Here is a 26,697-nt window from a genome sequence, read left to right as displayed (position 1 = left end):
TGTATTGCAAATGGTTATTATTTTGATGTTTATTTTTTGGGAACAAATTTTCACCCAAACTGTGTTAGGCTGTAATATAATATCGAGTCAATTTTGGGGTCCTTAATATACAAATCACTCAAATCAGGCAATCTTATATATAATTAGTATAATATAATATAATATATTAACATTTGTTTCATCCGGTCAATTGAACAAAATGTTTGTAAATTTGGCTTAGAAATGTTAGGAATTTTTTTTCGACATCAATCATAAAGGGAAAAATTTTGCATAAATGTATAGAAAATACCCGCGAAAATATGACGCAAATGAAATAGGTACAAAATGAAGACAAATTGTATTAACTGTAAAGAGGTTGAAATCAAGTTTCTTTGGTAGAACGCTATCGAACAAAATACATTACTTCAATTTCACTAGTAGAGAAAACCATTCATTACAGTCAAGCGGAATCAAAGCGACTCGCAAATTTAATAACGTTAATTCGTACGAAAATATACATGGTGTCGAAATCTGATCAATGTGGAAGGGTCTAAAGAGACCTCAGGGAAATATCACACGAAGCTGCGAGACATTAATTCAAGGGCAAATTAATGATTTTAATCAAATGAGCATCCACTTTGAAACGCTCATTCTTTGTGGGTCTCGTCTTTTATTCTAGGGTCAATGAAAGAATTACGACCTACAAAAAATTTATGATATGGCATGACTAAAGCGCACTAGCCGAAAAAAATGGTTCATTGATATTGTTTGCTATTGAATTTTGCAATGCTGCAGATTTGAATCCGATTATTTTATTGAAATAATGCTAAATATTTAGTAAAGCAAAGTTATATTTTCTTGGGATCGATGGTAGAGAAGGTCGAGACTTTGATGGACGAGCTGCTTGATCCTGAGGATGTTTGGTGCCCTGAAATCCTTCTCAAGCAGGATAAAGACTCGGCCATCAGATGCTGGATTTTATATTGTTTATCCACTTCAAAATACTAGCTGATAATAAACAGATTTGCGTTTAGGCTGGCGTTTAGGGTGTAAATTCCCCTTTTGATAAGCTAATCAAGCTATGTGAACATGTGATAAATTTAATGTATTAAAATTTCACATTGTAATAAAGAGATATAATCAAGTAAATCAAGTACTCATTGCCATATGTTCTATAATACCCACCTGAAAATACAAGGATTATTTCATGATTAATCTGAAATTCATCATTACTATGTGGAAACTTTTGGACTCAAGATATTCATCTGTTTAATAATGTCCCACAAACGATTCTGTATTTGCTTATCCATTAAATAAGACGCACGGTGAAGCCTTACAAACAATTCGGTACTTACTCATCTATTGTATACTACGTTCAGTAACATCGTATAAGTAATTCTGCACTTACTTAAATATTGTATCCGATGTTCTGTATCAAATTGTATATTTTCTTCCAAAAATCTTGACAATGAATACAATTAATAAAATATGAAATAATTAAATACTCTCTGTCTAAACTCACTTCCTTTTCGTTCCAGTTTCGAAGACCATGAAGGAGCTGGACCTGCGCTGGAAGAAGGACGATCCTATCAAGATGTACCGGGACCTAAGGATGCCGCAGTTCGAGATCACCAATATCGTCGATTCCATCTGCCAGGAATCCTTCCACATCGGTGAGGGGGGTGGAGAAGGAAGCTCTAAGTCTAACCTAGCTTAGTTTTCAGCTGTGAATTGCGAGGGGAAACCTCTCTAATAATTTGTTCAACATCGATGAGTGGTAAGTGTGGACATCTCAACTAACTTGCCCACGCCGGTGAGTGGCGAGAAGGAAACATCTCAACTAACTTGTTCCGTATTAGGTGAGTGGCGAGAGGGAAACCTTTCAACGAACTTATTCTAATCGGTGAGTGGCGTGAAGGGAACTCTCAATTTACTTGTTCCACGTCAGTGAGTGGCGGATTGAGAAGAAAGATTTTAACTGTCTTGTTTCTTACAAGTGAGTGGTGAGAGGGAATGTATCAACTAAATCAACACAAGTGCCTCTCAACTAACTTGTTTACATCGATGTGTAAATTTTATAAGGCTGTACGGTACACAGAAAATGAATTCTGTAACTTAAGTGGGCGATAAAATTACAGTGAATGATAATTTGGGTAACCGCAAAGTTCCATTAGGTATTAGTAATGGTTAGAAAGGTATTGCAGATAATAATGTCGTAATTAATAATGGAAAAAGAGTATTAGCTGAGAGCAATGGAGTGAAAATTTGTTCGAAGAAGCGACAATATGGCAGAATATATGCACAAATTTCACGTGAAATAAAATAACGCAACTATACGAGTGAATTAGGTATTCAAAGATAATAGTGTGATTGTTGTGTAGAATATATTATCCACAGATGCCAATATTTTGCGGCAAAAAAGGATGAATAATATGATATAAATTAACAAAATAGTCCGCAAAATCGAAAATATTAAAAAAATTCATGATACCACGATATTAACATTTCCAGCAGTCAAAAGAATTTACATGGGAAGTTTATGGCCCAGGCAACTGATTATTCAAGCAAAAAGTCTGCGATGAACAAAATGCTAACAAGAAAGAGATGGTAAATATTAGTAAATGAAATCCGCATGAATATTAGGCGCTCATGCACCAAACCCAGCCAAACAATTTAGGTGTTAACCGAGTTCAAATTAAGTTATATATACAATTCATTAATTCATTTATGCGTATGAGCATCTTACTCAGGAAGAATATGAGGAACAAAAAAGTATACAAATTCCCGACATTATTAAGCTGGAGACGCGCTTAGTCATAGCAAGTCATCTCACTAATTAAAAATGAAAATTTTTTCATATATTGATGATGGGCAGAGCTAATATATATATTTATTCTCACAAATGGCAGAAATTTATGATCCTGATGCTTGGGTTATTATTCAAAAATGAAAGATGAAAAAAAAGAAATTATTTTCCTCAATGAAAAAATATTATCGCAAAAAATCATAAATCAATACATAGTGAATATAGCATAATTAAAACCATCGATGAATATTTCTTATTTCGTATATAAGTATAATCCTGCCCATAAAACATCTAACTACCATTAGTAGAGATTCACGCCTTGACTTATTGCGATGGAACATATCACAAAGTCTACGGACTTAGGTATGCGCATTCAAGATTTTTCTTCAGAGTTTATTTTAATTTAATTAACGTATTGGCTTTACTTTTCCGGAAAAAAATTACGCGAAACAAAAAGTTATGAAACTAATAAAGAATAAAATTTATTTATTTATTTAAAACAAAATATGTAAGTAATAACTATACTATAATTAATATACACATAAATAAAAAAATATATATGTACTTATGTATCAGTAAATGATAACAATAAATATATATAATTGATGTACAGCATTTTTTCATTGCCTCTGTTTGTTACACTTATTCCTGGATTGAAAACCATGATATGTTCAAAGTTTTAAAGTCAGCAGTTTCATTCAATATATGAACTAAATGAGAAATTCATGTATATTTATTCAGCTCTCATGCGTAATTGCACTCTCTCCTTTTATTGCGCGCTCTCAACACGATCGAAAAATCATGAATTTATTCCTCTACATGAAAACTGTATCGACCCTGAATAATATTACACAATTATTCTGTTCATAATAAAACTGAAAACTCGAGTTTAAACACTGTTAAACTTCAATGGCCTGCGTTCCTGCGAGTTGTCGAGTGAGAACTTTTTCATCTTCTTGATTACATTGTGAACTCCCCACCGCAATTCAACTTGAAAGTTGTCGCTAATCTAGAAATTTATTCACTTCAAAGCGGTTAAAAGAATGTTAAAATTTCTCGACAATTAGTTCAGCCGCTTCTAAAATAGAATTAGTATTCATAACTCCTGAAATTAAACTCGAAAGTTCTCGCAAATCTAATGGGCTTTTGCAACACCAATGTTCGGAAATGGACGTGTTTAGAGATTGCTCTGTGCATCGTCACCATGCTAAGTTACCTCCAACGATATTTTCAATTAGTATCATTCAAACATCAATGTAAAGCGAGAATTTTCAACAATGACAAAAAATCTACATTCATCCGCACTCTTGAAACTTATTACGCTATATTCGCCTTAATAATATTATTCAATATTTAATAAATTATTTATTATTTCGACGAAAAAAAATTAAATAAATCAGTAAATCTTCAATTTCCGGTTATCAATCAATTATCAATCTTCTCTTCATCCGGTCATCAATTCCGGCCAACTAATTTCCCAGCGTAAAGTACCTAAAATGTAGAATATTCGATTTTCTTGTGTATATTGGACCACAATTGTTTTTGTTTTAGCTTTGCTTGTTTGTTTGTTTTGTGTTGTTGTTTTGTTCTTTGTTTTCAACAATTGTTTTTGGAAATAGCTTTTTTCTTGCTAAGAAAAATACCAATGGAAGCGTTGGTCCGAGCGCACTTCTAACAAAGGATTCTATCCAGAAATCTAATATATTTTGCCCAGCAGCAACATTAGGTTTACCAGCGCGCAACAAGCTGCGCAACGCGTGCTTCTCAGCATCAAGATCAAATTAACCGCTATTGCTTCTTCGCCGCGGAACAATGACTATAAATATATTGTCCATTTCACCTGTAAATAAACAACCTAAAATCACTAGAACTCGCTAGCTGGACGCCTAATGCAAAGAAAATATGCATTGAATTCAATCCTTTTTACCAAATCTGCTTGAGTTTGGAATAATTTTAATTTTTCTTGTATAGGAATGTGCTTTTAAAATGCCTATTAAGAGTCTGATATACTAGGAAAGAACATCTCAGAGAAGCATAGCAACAAAGCTAATTATTTAAAGAAAAAAAATTGAATAAATTTTTTATAAAATTAAATCCGAAGAGATTTATTATTGAACTAGAAATCACGAGTTTTTTTAATTTATCCATCCAAGTAAGTTGAAAATAAAATTAAAATCTCACATGATCCACCATGCATCCATCACCAAACCACAATACCAAATGATCAAATGCAGCCCGGCGACCTAATCCAATAAAGTTCTACTGCCGCCTCAATCGGAACAAGTCTTTGTGTGGCTTTAACCCTCAGAATCGTCCCACTTGCATGCAAATTCAATTAACTAATGAATGGCGAACGGCGTTTCATTAGAAGAGCTTGCAATCACTCATAGGCAACCAAATTGTGGAATTTACTGCTTTTGCTTTAATACTTTACACTACTTACTCGTGATGGTTAAGTGAAGGACGCAAAATAAATTATTCCACATGAATTTAACTTTTTCTCCTTTTTGAATTAAGATAGTAACATTGATTTACATTTGATTCCATATTATTCAACACAAGTGAGTGGTGAGAGGTTACGTTTGAATATTTAATTTATTTTGGGACACAATTTCAGTTATTACAATAATACATTACGTAGTTCGATGGGGTATTCCTTTACTTAATTCCATGTCCGTTACTTGCCTCGTATTTCGTATAGCTCTAAACGTGTGGGAGGGAAATATTATAAAATTCAAGGTGCAGTTAATTTCTCGGAGATTTTGGCGGTAACTTAGGCGCAGCCCCAGCGGAGCCTAAGATTCGTTTTCTTTACTCAACTCTTAAAAATACGTTATTCACGGTCATGCAGCGTTGGTTTAGTTTACTATTAAAAGTTTTCCATCGTGTCTCCTTGCACCTGCGCAGTTTAAGGCCATGTCGCATTCCATTTGGTTGCATTAGATTGAATTTGGGAAGAAAGTGAACTCGTTTTTGAAGCTGCAGTTGGTTCTTTTTTCGGAATCATATTGAGCACTTTTTTTGTCCCTCGTCTGTATAGAATTACCAAGGTAGATTTCTGAATAAAATGTTATGTTTTACCCATACATTGCTTCCCCTACTGGACCACTTACGATTCGTTAAGATTTTTCTAGTGTAGCAGACCACATGCCGAAAATGATTCAGAATGTTTCTGAAGTTAACTGGTGAAATTTCGGTTAAAAAAAATCGTTATGATTAGATATAATTACGGAAACTTACTCCCACATTTTTTTACATACAATAAAAAATTTAGTTGCACTCTACTATCAGTGAAATGACAATATCCATCTTTTCAGAATTGTTTCAAACGTACCATGTTAAATTATTGATCCGTAAAATAGATAAATAATCGTGATAAGCTGTTAATTTTTCCCAATTCACCCACACTTATTTAGATTAAAGATCCGTGTTTTTATTTTATCGGAAGTCGTAGTTTTCATACACCATGTATAAACGTTTATTTTAAATTTATTAAAAAACACTACGAAAGTAATATGTATAAAATGAAACTCATGCTTTTATGTAAGAAAATTACGCGTGTGTCGAGAATAAAAATATGGCGAACTTTATGATGGCGACTTTCGCGCCACAAGGGAAACAATGTCTATTAACCGGCCGGCCAATATAATATCATTAAAGTAACTTACGCAGCTGTTATTCAATATACCCTCTAACGAGCCGTTTTAATGACATAAAATTAGAATGCGCAGCTGTTAATTAAAGTCTCCGATATACCATTCTATTGACATGGAGAAAACATTTGTTGCTTTTCAGATTTGAAAATTCATTTTTCATATTCAAGTATCAACAATTGAATTGCAAATACTTTTTAAAACTCTCTAAAACCATATATCTATATAATTCTTGTATTGATTTCAGTCATGTACTCGACAAGCGAATGGAGTGAAGCGTAGACAATTAAGCTTGCAATGGTATATAAGGGCAAAAAATATAACTCAGTACTCACTGCAGTGAGTGACAGAGAGCACATTTTCTCGTCGACGAAAACGTGAAGTCACGGACGGACGGACAGACAGACAGACGGACATGGCGAGCACAATAGTGCATTTTTTCCATAAATGATAAAATGCGCTAAAAATACCTACTACATGTATGAATTCTGTGGAGTCTAAATATATATATATGAACATAACACCGGGAGTTCCGAGTTCGAGTCCTAACTTTTAAATCTCCACTAACGACCAAACTCGCTGATCTCTTTAACAAAAAATTATCGAAGTTCAGATTTGCGGAGAAAATTTTGCGAAAGAAGAAAATGTTAGAATTGATGATAGAAGTTTAGAAAACAGATAATATTGACTGCTGATAAGTAAATTTGGCAGTTGATGAGCAGTGTACCTGCTCATCACTTGCTTGGTCCGTTCAAAATATTAAATGTGCTAGAAGAATCGCTTATTTAATTAAGAGCTCTTAAAGAAAATAGTGAGTACAAAGAGGAATACGATGCATTTTTTGATTAATCTAAATTCAATAACCGAGTTCGTTTTATTACAAATAATATCGTACAAAATAATTTGGTTATAAAGAATCGCAATAGGATAAGTGTAATTTCTCGTCTGAAGTTTAAATTTATCTATTTTAAACTAGGATAAAAGATGCTGTAAATTCAAACTTGTGGAAGACAATACATTCAAAAATGCTGGAAATACACAGATGCTGATGAAGAAAACATGAGGCTTCATCTCTAACGGGTTGAGAGACTGAAATTCATTATATAGCAGCTATAAAGAGCTCTAAATGTCGGAAGAAACACCTTCCAGAGTGGAGATTTGCATGGGTTTGAATTCAGGATAACTTTAGTTTTATTTTTTTTGTGCTCCTTTTGAATTTCTTTAAAAGTTTATTTATTTATTTATTCATTTATATTATAGAAGCCTTCTGAACTCGCGATTTGGGTCATAGTTATACCCTATACAAATATTTTCGGCCATTCCATTTAACATTAGTGTTATCAGCAATGGAATTATAGCTATGAAAAAATATTGTTTCATCACTTTTTGTCTTCAAAAAGAGATAGTTTTAATGAATAGTTTTTAATTTTTATTTTGTTATATTATATTCGAAATTATATTATATTAAGTTTTAATTATATTATATTAACTCATGCTAGTCAGCTCCGGGAACAATTTTTCTCTTATAGCAAAGTGGGATCTAACTGCGCGTTTGATGTAAATATATATGTTATATAACATTCCTCTCTCCAGTGAAAAACCCAATATTTTAAAATATCGTCCACGTCTCGTTACTATAACTCCCTGAAATCGGACTACCGCTAATATAGGGAAATCCTGCTATTTATTTATCATTTTAGCATCTCCAATGTTATAATAAATTGAATCCGGATCATTTTTGTGGTTATCGGAATTTTTTTTTGCATCAGTACAAAGATAACATTAACCTCTAAACCAAATACATATATTTGTAATCTACCTTTTTGACATAAGTCGCATAACGTTATGCGGTCTACTTTATTTCGATAAATAGGTAAGATATACGATCATGTTTAACACCAGCCTCTCTAACACAAGCATTTAACCAAGCCCCACTCGTCTCCAAATTTTATTTTAAAATAGATATTAGGGGCAGCTACTTTATTATATGGCACTAATATGAGAATATTTTCCAAAATACAGGTCTTGAAATAGCCGTATTCTTGCCACCGATAAGGTTACTTGATTTTCACTTACGGTGCCCAGACGCATCAATTCCTGAGGCAGGTTTATAGGTTAACCCGCTTAATTGATCATTAGAGTTGAGATTGATGGTAGGAGCAGAAGCTGCCTTAACCGGAACCTAACCGCCATGACGAGCGCGTACTGAACTTAAATTGGCACCTTCATAATAACGAAAATAACTGTCAACATGCGATGATAATTATACAGACATACAACACAAGTGGGTTATGATTTAATCATGAATAAATTTCCCTAAAAATTAAAGAGCATTAAAAGCGCGTCCAATGCAGCCGACCCGCTCAACATCTCCCGATCATTATTGTTTAAAAAAAGTAATATGTGATCAATGATAATGCAATTTCCATGTTTAGTCATTTACTTTATACTATTTATATAAATGTAACCATTCCAGTTTCGAAAGTTTTTCACATTTATATTTATTTTTTTACAAATTTTGTACCTTTAAATCTACTTTTTTAATGTTAGTGTTATTTCATGTTATTTTTATTTTTTATCGACTTTTATCGACTTTAGATGTCGCTCGAAATCAATTGGTCACTCAGCAACAACGCAAATACTCATAGTTTCTATGTTCATTCTCCAAAATTTGAGCCATGCTATCAAAAAGAAATATTTTGATATTTTTTATCATGAACATTTTTCCACATTCATTTCTATATACACGTTCGTGTACATAGAGATGATCATCATTTCAGGCAACTACAGCTGCCTAGTTGCAGAGTTCCACATGCGTCGGTCGCTGGGCTTCCACCTGGTCCAGTCTTACCTGCCTACCATCCTCACCGTGGCCATCTCCTGGGTCAGCTTATGGATGGACATCGGCTCTGCGCCAGGCCGAACTACACTCGGAGTCACCACGTTGCTCACCATCTCGTCTAAATCATCAGGTTTATTTTAAACATTTGCTTTCATTTATTATTATTGCTGTTGCTCACTATCTCGTCTAAATCATCAGGTTTATTTTAAACATTCATTCGCGTTAATTGAATCTTAATGCTGTTGCTCACCATCTCGTCTAAATCATCAGGTTTATTTTAAACATTCATTTGCGTTAATTGAATCTTAATGCTGCTGCTCACCATCTCGTCTAAATCATCAGGTTTATTTTAAACATTTGCTTTAATTTATTATTATTGCTGCTGCTCACTATCTCGTCTAAATCATCAGGTTTATTTTAAACATTCATTCGCGTTAATTGAATCTTAATGCTGCTGCTCACCATCTCGTCTAAATCATCAGTTTTATTTTAAACATTTGTTTTAATTTATTATTATTGCTGCTGCTCACTATCTCGTCTAAATCATCAGTTTTATTTTAAACATTCAGTTATGTTAATTGAATCTTAATGCTGCTGCTCATCATCTCGTATAAATCATCAGGTTAAGGTTACGCATTCCTCTGAATAGCTTGAGCAAAAATTATTCACCCCACTGCCAAACATTCTGCCAAATCATCATGGTCCTTTTTAATTCATTTGCATCAATATAATCTTACTTCGGGTCACCTCTCCACCGATGATCTCGTCTAAATAATAGGGTTAATATTATTTTATTTGTTTGTATAAATAACACAATATAACACTAAGCATAACACTAGAAATAACAAAATCTCCACGCTATTTCTAATCTAGGTTCAATTATCTGGTTCATTATAAACATTTGTGTAACACTTGGTTTAAAATTACGAGCTTATTTTTTAGCGTTATTTAGGATTTGGCTTTAATCTTAAGTCTAATTTTTTTTAGTTTGTTCAAATAGCATAATTAAGTCACACTCCCTGACGTCACATTATTTACAACTTCGGTCTAATTCCACTTTAAATTGAACATTGAATAAGCCACTTTCATGTTATATGCGTGAAATAACCATACCTAAATTATACATCCGGAAAGTATTACAATCCCCGAATAAAATTCGCCTAAACAGCGCTTAGAGCTTTGTTTGAAATTTGTTCCTTGATCAAAACTGGAATTCATCCGACATTCGTGGTCTCTTTAATATCGTTTACAATTACCCTGGTGAAGTTGATGTGTTTAAGTAATATCAAGCCATCAAAATTTAAAGAGTAAATGGTCATAATTGAACATTCCACAGAGACTTCTCTTGTGTTCAAGACTGTTATGTTTTGAATATCACAAACAATATCACAACATGAAGCCCTGACGAGCTTCATGCAAATCTTCCCTTATTCGATATGTTGTTCAGTCTATGCCACAAATTTGTGTCAGTATACCAAAGTTGATTCTCATGATTCTCATGACACAAGAAAAAATTCTCATGACTTGACTTGATGATTCTCATGATTCTCGAAAGGATGACACAAGTAGGTTTTATCGTTTCCTCTGTAATCATAGTATAATTAATTACTTCATTTTAACATTAAACGATCCATTTTTCGATATAATGTTCAGTCTATGCCACAAATTTGACGTATCTGCAGAACTCAACTAAATCATCTTTCGAATTTGTTCCAATTCAATCTTTACTTCTCGATTGCATACATTTCCAGCTTGAAGTTTTCTACATGTAATCGTCGTGACTTCTGAGGTAAGTAATCAACATAACTCATGATTCCCATGACCAACTCTAAGTCAGGATCTACCTGAATAAAATTACAACTTAAAAGCCGTAACTTTCGATTTATCCATTTGACTAAGAATCAATTCAGGTTTACCATAGAATTGGCCTAAGTTTAAGATCACATTCAACTAGTACGGATCCATTCAATGCATCGCACTCGGTATTTTAATTTGTATTTTATTATTCGGAACTATTATTTCGAACATTTTCTTTGTTGTATTTAGCATTGTTCACCGTGCAGAGATCCAGGGCGACCTGCCGCAAGTCTCGTACGTCAAAGCCATCGATGTCTGGATGGGTGCCTGTACAGGTAATAAATTCCGGAACAATAATAGCTAAAAAAGAAGTAATGATAAAAGTAATAACGCTTGGGAAAATATACTATACTTATTTAATTTGTACATTAACTAAATTTATTTTGAATAAAAAATTACTTCTGAATTATTCGGATGAAAATTCAGTGCCAATTGTGAAGGTATCATTAGCAAATTTGTCCGAGCTTCCAATTAGTTCATCCATGGGTCGACGGTTCAACATTCAATAGGTTGTTTTCATGCTTCCATGATTACCATTATTAAAAAAAATGTCGGCAAAATAAATCGTAATATTTAGTTCGATTGACTATTAAATTATTTTATAATGTAAGAGTTACATTATCATTTTTGCGTTGTATTAATAGATTTCGCATATTAGCGCAAATCTTCCCTAAATCGATAAAAAATATATGTAATCTCAGCTCTTAGAAGATGCTCAAGCTTTCAGCCGAAGCTTCTTCAAGAAACGAAAATTACCTTACAAAATATGACAATCGAGAATAAATTATTGTATTATCCATAATAGTATGTGTTTCTAGTAATATGGAATTATCGATATATCATTTCAAAGATGTGGGCCCGCTCCTCGCTCGCGTCACAGCTCAGTGACCCTCGGAGTCGGTGTAGGCCACCATCAGAGGCGTTAAGGTCTCGGCCCTGATCATTGACATGAATCATCAGGTTAAGGTTCCGCATTCCTCTGAATAGCTTAAGCAAAAATTAGTCACCCCACTGCCAAACATTCTGCCATATCATCGGGTCCTTTTTAAGCATTCATTTGCATCAATGTAATCTTACTTCGGGTCACCTCTCCACCGACGATCTCGTCGAAATAATCGGGTTAATCATATGTTATTTGTTTGTATAAATAATACAATACAACACTAAGCATAACACTGGAAATAACAAAATCTGAACGCTATTTCTAATCTAGGTTCAATCATTAGGTTCATATTAAACATTTGTGCAACACTTGTTTTAAGATTACGAGCTTATTTTCTGTCGTTATTTAGGATTTGGCTTTAATCTTAAGTCTAATTTTATGAGTTCGTTCGAATAGCAAAATCAAGTCCTCTCCGCGTCGTCGCATTATTTACAACTTCGTTCCAATTCCACTTTAAAATGAACATTGAATAAGCCACTATCATTTTTCATGCATGAAATTATCATACCTAAATTATACATCCGGAAAGTAGTATAACCCCCCAATTTAATTTCCCTAAACAGCGCACAGAGCTTTGTTTGAAATTTGTTCCTTGATCAAAACTGGAATTCATCCGACATTCATGGTCTCTTTAATAGCGTTTACAATTACCCTGGTGAACTTGATGTGTTTAAATAATATCAAGTTCGTGGTCTCTTTAATATCGTTTACAATTACCGTGGTGACCTTGATGTGTTTAAATAATATCAAGCCACAAAAATTTACAGAGTAAGTGGTCATAATCAAACATTCCACAAAGAGATTTCTCTTGTGTTCAAGACTGTTATATTTTGAATGTCATAAACATTATCACAACATGAAGCCCTGACGAGCTTCATGCAAATCTACCCTTATTCGATATGTTGTTCAGTCTATACCACAAATTTGTGTCAGTATACCCCAGTTGATTCTTATGATTCTCATGACACAAGAAAAAATTCTCGTGACTTGACTTGATGATTCTCATGATTCTCGAAAGGATGACACAAGTAGGTTTTATCCTTATCTCTGTAAACTAATATAATTAATTACTACATTTTAACATTAAACTATCCATTTTTCGATATAATGTTCAGACTATGCCACAAATTTGACGTACCTGCAGAACTCAACTAAATCATCTATCGAATTTGTTCCAATCCAATCTTTACTTTTCGATTGCATACATTTCCAGCTTGAAGTTTTCTACATGTAATCGCCGTGACTTCTGAGGCAAGTGATCAACATAACTTATGATTCCCATGACTAGCTCTAAGCCAGGATCTATCTGAATAAAATTACAACTTAAAAGCCGTAACTTTCGATTTATCCCCGTGACTAAGAATCAATTCAGGTTTACCATAGAATTGGCCTAAGTTTAAGATCATTTTCAGCTAGTACGGCTCCATTCAATGCATCGCACTCAGTATTTGAATTTGTATTTTATTATACGGAACTATTATTTTGAACTTTTTCTTCGTTGTATTTAGCATTGTTCACCGTGCAGAGATCCAGGGCAACCTACGTCAAAGCCATCGATATCTGGATGGGTGCCTGCACAGGTAATAAATTCCGGAACAATCGTAGCTAAAAAAGGAGTAATGCTGAAAAGTAATAAAACTTAGAAAAAGATACTATATTTATTTAATTTTGTGAATGAACTAAGTTCATTTTGAAAAAAAGTTACTTCTGACATTATTTGGATGAAAACTTAGTGCCAAGTGTAGGTATCATTAGCAAATTTGTCCGAGCTTCCTATTAGTTCATCCACGGGTCGACGGTTCAACATTCAATGGGCTGTTTTCATGCTTCCATGATTACCATTATTAAAAAAACGTTGGTAAAATAAATCGTAAGCTTTATTTCGATTGACAATTACATTATTTAATAATGTAAAAGTTACATTATCATTTTTGCGGTGTATTAATAGATTTCGCTGATTAGCGCAAATCTTCCTTAAAATCTGATTTTTTAAATCGAAAAAAAAACTTATATATATAATCACAGCTCTTAAATGATGCTCAAGGTTTTAACCGAATCTTCTTCAAAAAACGAAAATTACCTTACAAATATGACTATCGTGAATAAATTATTATATTATCCATAATATAATGTGTTTCTAGTAATATGGAATTATCGATATATCATTTCAAAGACAGGTAGATATCTTTAATACATTAGGAAGGCACCCTAGGGGCATCGAATAGTTCCAATTCAAAATGTTTTCCTTCTACAACTTTGGCAGAAGAAATAAGAAATTACCCGAGTTTGTTTACTTAGTATTTTGTTTCATCTCCTCTGTTGGCGTGAAGTCTATTTTACGAGGGTCTGAAGAACAAATCTCATGGATATCTATCGTTACTTTATTTGGAAGCTAGCATTTTCATTGTTATTGGAATTATTTTTAAAAGTCTTCATATTTTGATTAAAATAAATAGTTCTTTACATTACCATCAAATATTTCTTTAGGTAACACAAGTAATGATTGATCGATCAGTCGGAATTTCTATTGCGAAAATTGTGGGAGCAGTTCTTTTTTTAGAATCAACGAAACTAAACAATATATAACTCATTCATCCCAATGAATTTGATTAGTTCATCACAATCATTGTGCTTTTCATACGATTCGACACTACATTCGAACTTATCTAACGATCAAGATTCGAAAAACGGTAAATAAATTATGTTAACGCAGCGAAAAACAAATTTGTAAGCGAACAATTTTCCTTGTTGCATATAACGCCATATTTACTTTACAAAACATCATTATTTCGATTTGTTTTACATAAAATTTTTTTTCAAACTGTGGCATTCCCTCCGAACATCATCAAATGCTCCAAAGTTACTCCAGTATTCCGTCCCCGAAATGATAACGCTCGCTTGCAAACACTCAGTGATATTCTAGGATATGCCAGCAGCAGAAAGCAATTAGGCTGCTTCAAGTCGTACATGGCGATCTACTCCAGCAAAACGACCTGCAAATTCACACTGCTACTGAATTTTGGATTTAAATGAAAGCAAGAAACTCTGCGCAGCGAGCTGTGATTTGGCAGCGAGTTTGGGGCACTGTGCATTTGCCTCGGGTTCATCGTGCCTCTCTGAACTCGCGTCTTACACAAACGAATGGCTTAGTTACATTAATTTTCTGTTTATTAAAGTTTATTAGCAAATTTCATTAGAGAACTCGGGTTGACTTATTTATCTTCGTGCTCTGCCAGCTCAAAGATTGGCAATGTTATTGAGTAAAAAACACAACATTCATAATTAATTTAAATTCTTTGTACTATAAACTTAATGATAGATTATTTATCAAGATATTACTATAAATAACATTAAAACACTAATATTTGAATGATTGATACAACTTATATATATTGAATATTCGCTTTCCAATCAGTAACAATGAGGAGAATAATTTAACTGATTAATTAAGTTTCATGAATCAATTTTTTACTGTAATATTGATTGCTTTATTCGATCTTCAATTAATAGGATTTAGTATATTCCATTTACAAGGCCCTGCTAAAATCTTGCGCGCGTCCAAAACTCCATTTTAACTAAAACAGTTTTTACAAATTAGAGTCACACATTTTACATTAGAGTCACAGTTTAGAGTCACACTTGGTTTGGAGAACCAAGATGCCAGCGCTCCCATCTGGTACAGGTTGACCCAATCCCCCCTGGTCTCCTATACAACCAAAGGCCTGCATTGACCCTCAATTATCTGGAGGTATAGATCTTGCTTGCAGATTTAAGACACGCTTGACGGCAAATTATCCACACCACTGCAAAATCTTCTGTGATGGCTCACGGCAGGGAGACAACTCATCGACGGCCTGTGGAATATTTATTCCGGAAGAGGCTTGGGCTGTAGCTTGGCGCCTCCGCTCGATGCATGGTATACTTTTTGCCGAACTATATGCTATTCTGCAGGCACTTGTCATGATATCTGAGAGGGCGCCGGCACAGTGGGTGATATGTTCTGATTCCAAGTCAGGCTTGCAACTCATAGCATCCCCAAGCACATCTTGCACTTCTATTGTATTGAGATCCGCGCACGCTTACTGGCTCTGCAGTCTACACCTGGGGTGACTGTTGACCTGCAGTGGGTAAAAGGCCATGCTGGAATACATGGCAATGAAGTGGCTGACAAGGTTGCACAGCTGGGTCACTCACTTGACTTCTCGGTGCTCTCACACATTGAGCAATCGGATCTCCAGAGTTGCCTACGAAGAGGATTGCGTGAGCACTGGCAAAATTTGTGGATGAGGGAGGTAAATGCAAATAGAAAGGGAGTTCACCTGACCACAATACGCAGCAACTTGTCTCCCGTCCCATGGGTGGTTGCACCTACCAGTAGAGCTGCAGTAGTCCTGGCCCGACTCCGCCTGGGCCATGTAGGCCTTGGTGCATATTTATTTCGCTTTAGTATGTCACCCTCTCCAATGTGTGGCAACTGCAACGTGGAAGATACAATCGAGCACTACCTTCTCATCTGTGGACTACATCGAGAAGCTTGGCTGCAGCTGGAAAATGCGGTGGCCACCTATGGTATAGATCTTCTTACAGTCCGTGACCTGCTGGGTGGAGGAGACTTCCCACGAAGTGCCCAATTTGCAATAGTAAAGGCCACAGTTGCGTCCATCAAGAGTACAGGACGCTTAAACAACCTCTGAAAGAACAGCAATATTTTCCTGTGACATCACCCTGACCTAATGGAAAACTGTTGAAGATCTTTTGATTAATCCAGGTGCAACATGTGCCCTGTTGAGAGCAACACCAGTCACCTCAAAACGGATAACAACAACAGAGTCACACATTTCCATTTTTAACGTAATCAGAATTTCATAACTAACATACAGTGTCACCTAATAAACACACATTTGCGAAAATAATGCAACTTGGCAAGAAAATCAGTTGCCTATTCCGCAAAGGAACAAACGATATCGTATATTTTTTAATAATTTCATTAATCGGAATCAAATAAAAATGGGAATCTCATTCGTCTACTCAATAAATAAATTCTTCCAATTTTTTCACAAATAATCAAGTATTTGAGCTACGACACGTAATTTTGACTCTATAAAGCACCCCAGATGGCGTCCGGTATCAATCAGGTGCCTCCTAACACATCGTGTGGATTTTTACTACACGCTCCAAATCATCACCTAAATTGACACCTCTTTGCGGAAATTCTTTTGTTTCGATTATCTTATTATTATTGTTGGTTACTTCTGTGATCAGATTCGGTCAAAGGGGGGGATGAAGCTTCCACAACTGAGAATTTAATTTGATTTAATTTAATTTTAGTGCGTTTATTCGGAAAATTAGTTTAATATTTTTTGTCTGCATCAAATCGGAGCATGGATTATCGGAGTTTTTCAGTAAGAAAATCTTCGGGTAGTAGGAAACTTTTCGGCCTTTAGTTATCTTCCATAAATCAAATATGCTTAGCTTTCATGTAACCATCAAGCTTTTATCCGCAGCTTTCGTGTTTTGTGCTCTTCTGGAGTTCACCCTGGCCAACTACATGTGGAGGAAGCCCCCTAAGGTGCCGGCGCCCAAATCCATGGACGGCCTTAGGAACATCAAAGCACAGGATCTAACCCACGACTGCATGCCGACCAACACCTCCAGAAAGACTGCCAGCAATGCTTCAACAGCAACGGCAAGGCTGATCTCGACCAGGGCATGGACCCCAATCTCTTCGCCGTCCCGCAAAGGAACATTACGGTTTGTTCTTAGCCTCTATGGCCATCGTCGGTCGATGTCAACTGGAGTAAAAATTCGGATTTTAGTAAAAAATTGTTTGTAACCCGAGTTTGGAAATGGTCATGGAACCCTTCCCTGTGCTGTCATGAAATTTTTTTCACTTTATCCTAACGGGTTCATAGCCCTTGGGGACGACGTCGGTCAACTGGGATATAAACCCGGATAAGAGTCAAAAATTTATTATGTTAAATTGTAATTGGAGTGGTCGTAGACCTTTTCGCCATGCATTTGTGAACATCATTTCAAATGCTCCTGGTGGGAATAGTGAATTTGGTTACAATGTAAGTAGTTTTTAGTATGTTATGCATATGATATCGATTTTTGAATGGCATATCTATAATCTTAATCTTTGTTTCCGAGCTCGACAAAAATTTCCATGCCACTATCTTCTTCGGTTTCATAAAAAAATGGAAAGAGGTGACTGGAAATGAAAAGGTGCGCCTTGTAGAGAATAAACAACATTTTCCATTGGCGAGCTGACGCAAATCAATATCATTATGTGTATATGCAAATCAATAATATATACAGCTTACGAAATGGAACTAATTTTTTATTCAGTGGGTCCTTACGGCGTAAAAATTTTACCGATTTTACTGTATAAGCGCTCTACGCAAGGTCTTCGAATGATTATCTTTGGTTTATATTGATGTTTAAAGCGGAATATTTTGTGCTGGTCGCACACTTAATAATATTTTGTGCTGGTCGACAATTTTTTCGTGGTACGGAAGTAAAAAACCCTCTTATAATGAGCAGCAAGTTACAATGACTTTGATTGATTTTTCCACCCCTCCCTCACTTATCAAAACGGAATCATAAACAGCTTTTTGATTTTTTGTTTGATAACTCATGTCCAATATGATTTGTTTGATACCACATGTCCAATATGAGAAAAAAGGTTCATATGGCCAAAAGGACAGCACCCTGCATGTGTTTTCATCAATCGACATTGACCATAATTAATTAAGTTACCCTTACAGCACGTGAGCGGACGAGTGCCTATGGTAAATGACCTATCGCTGCTGGCGCCTCATCTGCTCGCGAACGTTAGCACCAACTCCTCCAAGGATCTCGCTCTCGCCATTGACTCTCACTGCCGCGTCCTCTTCCCAGTCAGCTTCGCGATCTTCAACGCCTTCTACTGGAGTTATTATTTCCTTTATTAGAATGAATGCATGGCTTTTTCTTACTGGCGGGATTATGAGACACTAAAGACTCGTGATTTGGGAAATTAATCACTTGATAGCCATTAGCAAAATTTTATCTTAACACAACTGTTCTAATTCCCACTATTATTTCAATTGAATATCTTAAGCCCATCCGTGTGCATAATTTAATGTGAGCAATTTTAGTACTTCCCATCCTTTGATTATCTTGTTAGTGGTTAAGAGAATGTTTCCTTGTGTAATGATTTACGTCGTGCGACAAATGAGGAAAAATTAACGCTAATGACAGTTGAATAAAACTAGCATTTGAACAAGTGGGATAAAGCATTATTCAAAAGAGTAGAAGAGGCTAGCTTTCATAAAAGTAGGAAAAATTTGCATTTACAACGTGGAAGTTTGAAACCTAAATCAAGATATTGGACTTTTCATTATTAATACACAAATGGGCCTCCATGTACAAACTTCTGAAATTCCACCCAAACATACAATTGCCTTAGTATTCCTTAGTATTTGTTTGGGACGTAGCAGTCCCAGGCCACGATGGATCGCCGCCTCTGATTATCGTTCATCCGCCCTCATTTGGGCCACCTGATGCACGATGCTGTTGCTTGCTTCTCGCCGCTGGTAGTGTTGCAGGGGAGGTCGATCTGGGATTGTGCCCAGGAACACGTTCAGTTATCTGTTGAAGGTCTCCAGGGTGAACTCCCCCACTCATAGATCCATTGGTAGGGCATTGAACAGCCTTGGCCCTGCCACGGAAAGTGATCCTTCCCGCAGGGATTGAAATCTGACTGCGGATCTGTTACGTAATGATAATGTTATCATTATCATGATAATGATAATGTTGCGGGGATCTTTGTTGTTGCTGAAATTTCTACAAGTTTTCACTTGAGAACAAAAATCTAGTGTCACTTAACTTCAATATTGTATAGATTGACGTTCGGAGCAAAGCTTGTTAAAAAATCTTGATCTTTCCGAATCGAACTATTTCATGCAATAATACGCCTTAGCTGAATACGCATGGTTTTCCAATGAATAAATATTTGCATATTATAATTGGAAATTATTGTTGCATGAGAAATATTTCGCATGCTATCTCTCTCAAGCAGACTTTTAATCGAATAAGTGGAACATATTGAATACACATGCAGAACTGAAGTAAACGTTTGCCATACTCTTAAACTATGGTATATTTAATTTCCACGAATTATTATCTAAAAAATTCAAGCGTTCCTCTATGTTTAGTTGTACAATATTGTCTTTATTATTTAAATGTTATTTTATATTATTTATTTAAATGTTGTCTGCAGCAGAAAGACGTATGGAGTGTATACAGAACGTGATACCCTCCCTTGCAGTACACCACCGTTAAAATAAATATGTTAGTATGACATCCGAATGACCAACCCAGCTCCTTGTTCAGCCCGTTTTGCTTCTTGGTGTTCAATCAGTTCTGTCCCACCCTGTATAAGCTAGCTAACACATTTAAATTGTACCTATATTGTAATTAATATATAACAAATGGTCAAATAGTTAAGACTACTTATAGCCTTATAAGAATTAGCTAAGCTGCTAGCTACGTACAATGTATTGCACTCTTGATGCCTCTGTACCAAAAACATTCCATTTATTAGAACCTAATACACACTAAAGGCAACAAGTTTATATACAAATTTGTCATTCATAGTACATTTATACTAAACCATGAATAACAATACCTCAATATAAATTGAAGACTGCCACTCAATATTTTTAAATACATGAAAAAATCGAAAAAATAAAAAAAAATCGAAAAAATAAAAAAAAAATAAAAAAAAATCATGATTTTTTTATAAAAAAAAATCAAGTGATTTAATCACATGATTTAATCATTTTGATTTAATCACTGCCAACCCTGGATTGTACAGATTAATATTGAAGTCGCTACAAAAGATTGCTTTATTAGATCTCCTAATTGGAGAGAGTGAAATGCACTAATTATATCCTAATTATCCTAAACCAATTGTATCCTAATTGGAGTACAAGTGAAATGCACTGAAATTTACTAAATTTATGAAAATTTTAAGGTCATATTTAAAAAGAAATCATGCAGATCTGTGTTCTTCAGAAATTATACACAGAAATCGCAGGTAAATAAATAATAGCAAATTTTAATAGACATATTCGAATGCTTGCAATTTAACATGCATAAAACTAAAGTATACATTCTAAGAAATACCAATGTGAAAAAAAAATAAAAAAAACTTAGAATAATAAAGTGGGAAATAAAACATGTGAAAACTCAACTAAAATATTCATTAATAATTCACTTTCAAAACATGACTAGACTCTTTTGTTACATTCCACTCTCGAAAATACGAGTCCTAAGTTTCAAGGTGTTTCACGTAATGTGTAACATGCCTTCATGCTCCTACATGAACCGATGCTATTTCAGAAGATTAGCTGTGGCAAAAGAACTTGGATCTCAACCTAACTCGAAAAGTGTGTAAACTTTACACGTGCACAGAGGCTGGCTAAATTCCAGGGGCGCGAGTTTAGTTCAAGAATATGATAGATCAGCGAGGAAAACTAACTTAGATCTCAATCAAAATAAAAAAATTTGTAATTTTACACCGGCGCAGTGGCTGTAATGATTTCAGTTATGTAGTGTCGGACGTCTCAGAATTAGAATTAGACACTAAGTCCATAACTGTCACAAACGCAGTTTGAACTCCGCCAAACTCGAAAAAAGGTTAGTATAACACTGAAGCGTGGCTGTAATAATTTAATGAATGTAATTTCAGCCTTTTCTAATTAAGGCGATGAACCAATAACTGACGCAAATTACCTTGAACCCGAACAGGGACAAATAGTATCAACATTATCACCTTACATTTCTACCAAACATAAAAAATATTATAAATTTACACTCGATCATTTCAGGTAGGTATATAAGTTTAGTCGCTTCAAAATTAGGTAATTAATCTATAACTTCCATTAACGAACTTGGACCTCTGCCAAACTCGAGAAAAATGTTAACTCCACCTCTGCGCAGCGGATGTGGTAATTTCAGGTTTGTGATCTCACTCGTGGACAATTTCCGGCATAAGCCTCAGTAAAAAAGACGTCGATTTTGGTTGAAAAATAATATAGAGTCATAGAGGTTGAAAAATTATATACAGTCATAATATTACTAGGTCCACTAACTTGCTCTATACAGTCATTCAGAACATATCGCAGAAACATGAAATAAAAACAGCAACGACAAGTTATCTTCCGTCTCAATTTGTATTTTTTCACATTTTGTATCATCATTGCTGGTGAGATGAACATCATTGAAGATTTTTGTAACTGTTCTCTGGTGATTTTGCGTGAAAATAAGTTTAACATCGTTTCAAGTTTTGAGTTAATCTAATTTGCATAATATTAGGGGAATAGAAAAAGCACATTAGCAAAAAAATACAAAATTATTTTTCAATAATGTTCTCTCATATACTGTGCTTTTTGAGACTATAACTTCATTTTCGATTATTTAACTTGTTTGAAAGCCAATAAAATGTATTTTTTTAAACTTGGTCATAATTAAATGCCCACAGACAAGTCTATAGTATGTGAGGAGAGTATAGCAGTTAAATGAAGAGAGTTAAGTAAATAGAGTTTTGACATGTTGATATTTTGCAAGAAGTAGACTAACAGCTCAATATAAACTCTATTATTTTTCCTACCGTTTGCTGGTGTTTAAAGAAACGATCACTTTTAGTATGTGTTCTTTTTCATACCGCAGAGAGATGTAGTTGGAAATTTTCTTTTTCTTTTATTGATGTCGAAGGGTTTTTGCTGCAAAAAACGTGTGGTTTCTTTCGATTCTGATAAATTTTGATTTCATTAAAAATACATTTATAAATGCAAGCTTGTAACTTAATGTGCATATGCAATAGCAAGAGTCCCACGTTTAAGTTAAATTTCTAAAGTGATAAAGCTATTTCTTCATAATTTATGGGGAAAAAAATTGTAGTCATTCACCAGTACCGATAAATACGGTAAATGAACGTGGATCTCCAACAAACTCGAGAAATGTGTAAATTCTACATCAGCAAAAAGGCTGTAAAAATTTTAGGTATGTAGGTTTAGTCTTTTCAGAATAAGAAAATTTTGGATAACTGCCAAAAACGAACTTAGATCTCAACCAAATTAAAAAATTGAGGCAATTCTATTTGCTTGCAAGCCAGATAATATATTTTACAGATATCTCGTGCCTACCAGAATAACTCCACGAGACTTGACCTCATCAATCGAAGTCTCGTCGCTCAATCTGAGCCTCTTCCCTTCATCAATGTCGGCGGCAGATAAACATTTTTTCTTTGGTGAGTTTGCAAAGTCGTTTTGGTGTTCCTTCCTATCGTGTAGGACCACAGTAGGTCTATTGCAAATACTGAGGGATTTGTTCTCGGCCAAGTGCAGTTTGCGGTGTTGTCTTGACGGAGATTTTGGTTGGTGACAGCCCCGGTGACGCCCGCACTGAGGCGCCAAGGAGTCAGGGTGCCCCCAATGTGGACGATGCATGGGGTAACATTTGGCTGCCATTTTTGCGCCACAAATAATTCACTAATGTGAACTCCAGTAATGCAGAGAAGACGTAGGCTGTAATAAAGACAAAACTATCAATGTAGTACTCGTGTGTCGCTTGCATCCTTAAATTTTGCATATGTTAATTTATTTAATTGTTGTTATTCACAACTAGAAAAATGGCGTATTACCATACACTGGGTCATAAGAAATTACAGTTTGTTTGATATAATTTAGTGTCCCATACGAATTTGTATCATTGTAATTTGAATAATACTGTGACGTTTATGTGTTGACTTGCAAAATTATTCCATAACGATGAAATATAGATCGTAGGCAGCATTTCTTCCTAAGTTTTTTTATTGATAATTTTGATTTGTAATTATGGTTTATAATTATAGTTCGTACTTATGATTGCAATTATGGTTTATAAATATGGTTCGTACTCATGGTTTGTACTTATGGCTTTAACTAATTATGGAATTTAACATTTTAATTAATTATTCAGTTTGATGATTTCATATTTGTGTGGAAGCTTATAAGCTTCAAAAATGATTCACTGAATTTTTCGCAGTAATTACTGGAAAAAATGAAATTATTATTAGAATTATACCCACTGGCTCGATTCAGCTACAAGACTGAAATTTTTAATCAATGTTTAAAATTTTAAAACTGATATTTCGAATATTTATATATTTAAAATATTATTTATTGAAACAGCTATCATCTGAGGAAACAATTAAACACAAAAAAATGAAATCCTTGCGAGTAATTGAATCAATCTCTACATTCATTTGATGAATTCTAAATTACCCAACTGCGAAACTTTTAGACAACAACTTTCCCGGCTCTGCGAAGGACAAAAAAAGGTTCATTGCAAATTCTGTGCAATATAGGCACCATTGACAACTAGTTTNTGTGGGACAGCCCCTGTCTCTTATACACATCTAGATGTGTATAAGAGACAGTTGTTGGCCCCCTCCCACCTTTGCGTCCTCCAGTTCAACTGCAACGGGATTCAATCCAGTACAGTTGAACTGGCCACTTACCTCGCCGAGAACGACGTGGCGGTTGCTTGTCTCCAAGAGACCAAGCTATCAGCAGCATCACGCCCCCCTTCCTTCCCCGGATACGCGCTGGAGCGCAGGGTCACCGCCCCGGAGGTCACGGCGGCGGTCTCCTCATCCTGATCCGCCATGATGTCCCGTACACCGGACGAGACATCTCTCCCCTCCTACGTGGCGACACCACCATGGAGGCTATAGCAATCTCCACTCCTCTTAATGGCTCACCTCTCTGTATCATCAACGTATACATCCCACCGGCCTCCTCCTGCCCTCCGGGATACTCCCCGGAGCTCGCGGACATTATCTCCTTCCCGGAAGACTGCCTGATGGTGGGTGATTTTAACGCCCACCATCCCTCCTGGTTCTCCCACACGGAAGACCAGAGAGCCGCAGCGCGAGGAACCACAATTTATTAATTTCCTTTCACTGCGTACTTTACAATTAATGTAATAAATCTTCTCTCTAACTGATATATTAAATTTTTCTTTCCCGTAGGATTTTAATTACAAATAAAAATAGCGGAAAATCCTTGAGGCAAATCCTAGAATCCACAACTGGAAAAAGGTAAAAAAACCTATAACAAATCGTGAGATCGAAAAAATTCAAGCTGCGTATTTTTGTTTTTAAATTATACAGATAAACTGTGTTCATATTTAGACGGTATATGAGACTCTATTTGGGACCATACTTTTATAGTAAAAATAATATAATATTCATATAGTAGTGATAAGACACTTGATTGATCGGTCAAATAGCGTAAAAATAATCACTGTGGTATGAGGTAGTGGATTTAAATGGATAAATAAATGAAATTAAATTAATTAAATAAAATCAAATAAATTAAATTAATGAAATTAAAGTTTTTAAATTAAATTAATTAAAGCGCAAATGTTTCGTGGCATTTAATGCAACGACTGGTGCAACACTAGATGCAACACTAGATGCGACACTAGATGCAACACTAGATGCAACACTAGATGCAACACTAGAAGCAACATTGATATTGGGCAGTTTTTCAATATATTTTCTAATTCTATCAACAAAATCCTGACAAATATCAAACGAAAAAAATCAAAATTAAGCATCGTTATTTGTTCACCTGTAATTAAATTATGAATATATACCTGTATATGCAAAACATTCACTATACATGTGAATAAATGCTCAACGTCACCACGAGCAGTGCTTCGTGGTGTCCACCATTTTGTCGTGTCCACTATTTGTCATATCCACCATTTTGTCGTGTCCACCAGTTGTCAAATCCACCATTTTGTCGTGTCCACCATTTGTCATTGTCCACCATTTGTCATGTCCACCATTTTGTCGTGTCCACCATTTTGTCGTGTCCACCATTTTATCGTGTCCAGCTCCCACCCCCTTTTCATGCAGACGTTCTTCTTTAGTGCCGGCGATGGCAGTCATGGCACGCCTACGCATGGCATTCTTCATGGCACTCCTGGCACAGGCCACAGTCCTCATTCTAGGCCTACGCGCCCTACAGGCGTACAAAATACGCCTGAGCGCATCGGACCTCACCGGAAGCGTGGTGGTCACCAGCTACATGGGCGCGGGGTCCAGCGTTGTGAAGTGCGCGGGTCTGGCCGCCGCAAGTGGTGCCGCCGCCACACCCGTCTTCTGCATCACTCTTCAGCAAACCTGCTTGGTCACCAACGCGTACTTCCCTCCCGGGTACACCAGCCCGGAGCCGCCAGTGCATCAGTGCTACACCACCGTAGCACCCCTCTTCGACAAGGGTTTGTACTAAACTGTAACAGCCCTCTTTGACAAGGGTATATACCCTCCTGTAGCTCTCCTCTCAGAAAAATGTATGTACTGCAGAGTAGCACACATCTGCGACTCGACAAACCTCTGTACTTCACTGCAGCGCTCCTCTTCTACAAGGGAATGTAGTATGTACTACACAGTAGGTCCCCCTCTTTGACAACGGTAGGTACTCCATTGTAGCCCTCTCTTCTACAAGGGTATGTGCCCACTGTAGCGCCTCTCTTCGATAAGTGTATTACACTGTAGCTCTCCTCTTCGACTAGGGTA

The 26,697-nt window shown here is 35.5% G+C and overlaps 1 protein-coding gene across 1 annotated transcript; it reads left to right on the top strand.

Moving 5' to 3' along the window:
• The first annotated feature begins 846 nt into the window (after positions 1-846).
• LOC125178217 (gamma-aminobutyric acid receptor subunit beta-like) lies at positions 847-24,768 on the top strand. Its single transcript, XM_047881438.1, has 7 exons — positions 847-949; positions 1,518-1,652; positions 9,219-9,410; positions 11,344-11,412; positions 17,585-17,877; positions 18,848-18,979; positions 24,580-24,768. The coding sequence occupies exons 1-7, from the start codon at positions 847-849 to the stop codon at positions 24,766-24,768; spliced, it is 1,113 nt and encodes a 370-aa protein (XP_047737394.1).
• The last annotated feature ends 1,929 nt before the right edge of the window (positions 24,769-26,697 follow it).

This window comes from Hyalella azteca, unplaced genomic scaffold (genome assembly GCF_000764305.2).
Source record: "Hyalella azteca isolate HAZT.00-mixed unplaced genomic scaffold, Hazt_2.0.2 contig7976, whole genome shotgun sequence".
NCBI lineage: Eukaryota > Metazoa > Arthropoda > Malacostraca > Amphipoda > Hyalellidae > Hyalella > Hyalella azteca.
Note: the sequence above shows the minus strand (reverse complement) of the source record. Positions and strands in the feature narration are given on the sequence as shown.

Coding starts and splice junctions, on each gene's coding strand:
- LOC125178217 (XM_047881438.1), top strand. CDS start 847: ATGGTAGAGAAGGTCGAGACTTTGATGGACGAGCTGCTTGATCCTGAG. Junction 11,413..17,584: donor CTGGATGGGTGCCTGTACAG/GTAATAAATTCC, acceptor TTTTATCCGCAG/CTTTCGTGTTTTGTGCTCTT. Junction 18,980..24,579: donor ACTGCCGCGTCCTCTTCCCA/GTCAGCTTCGCG, acceptor TGCGTCCTCCAG/TTCAACTGCAACGGGATTCA.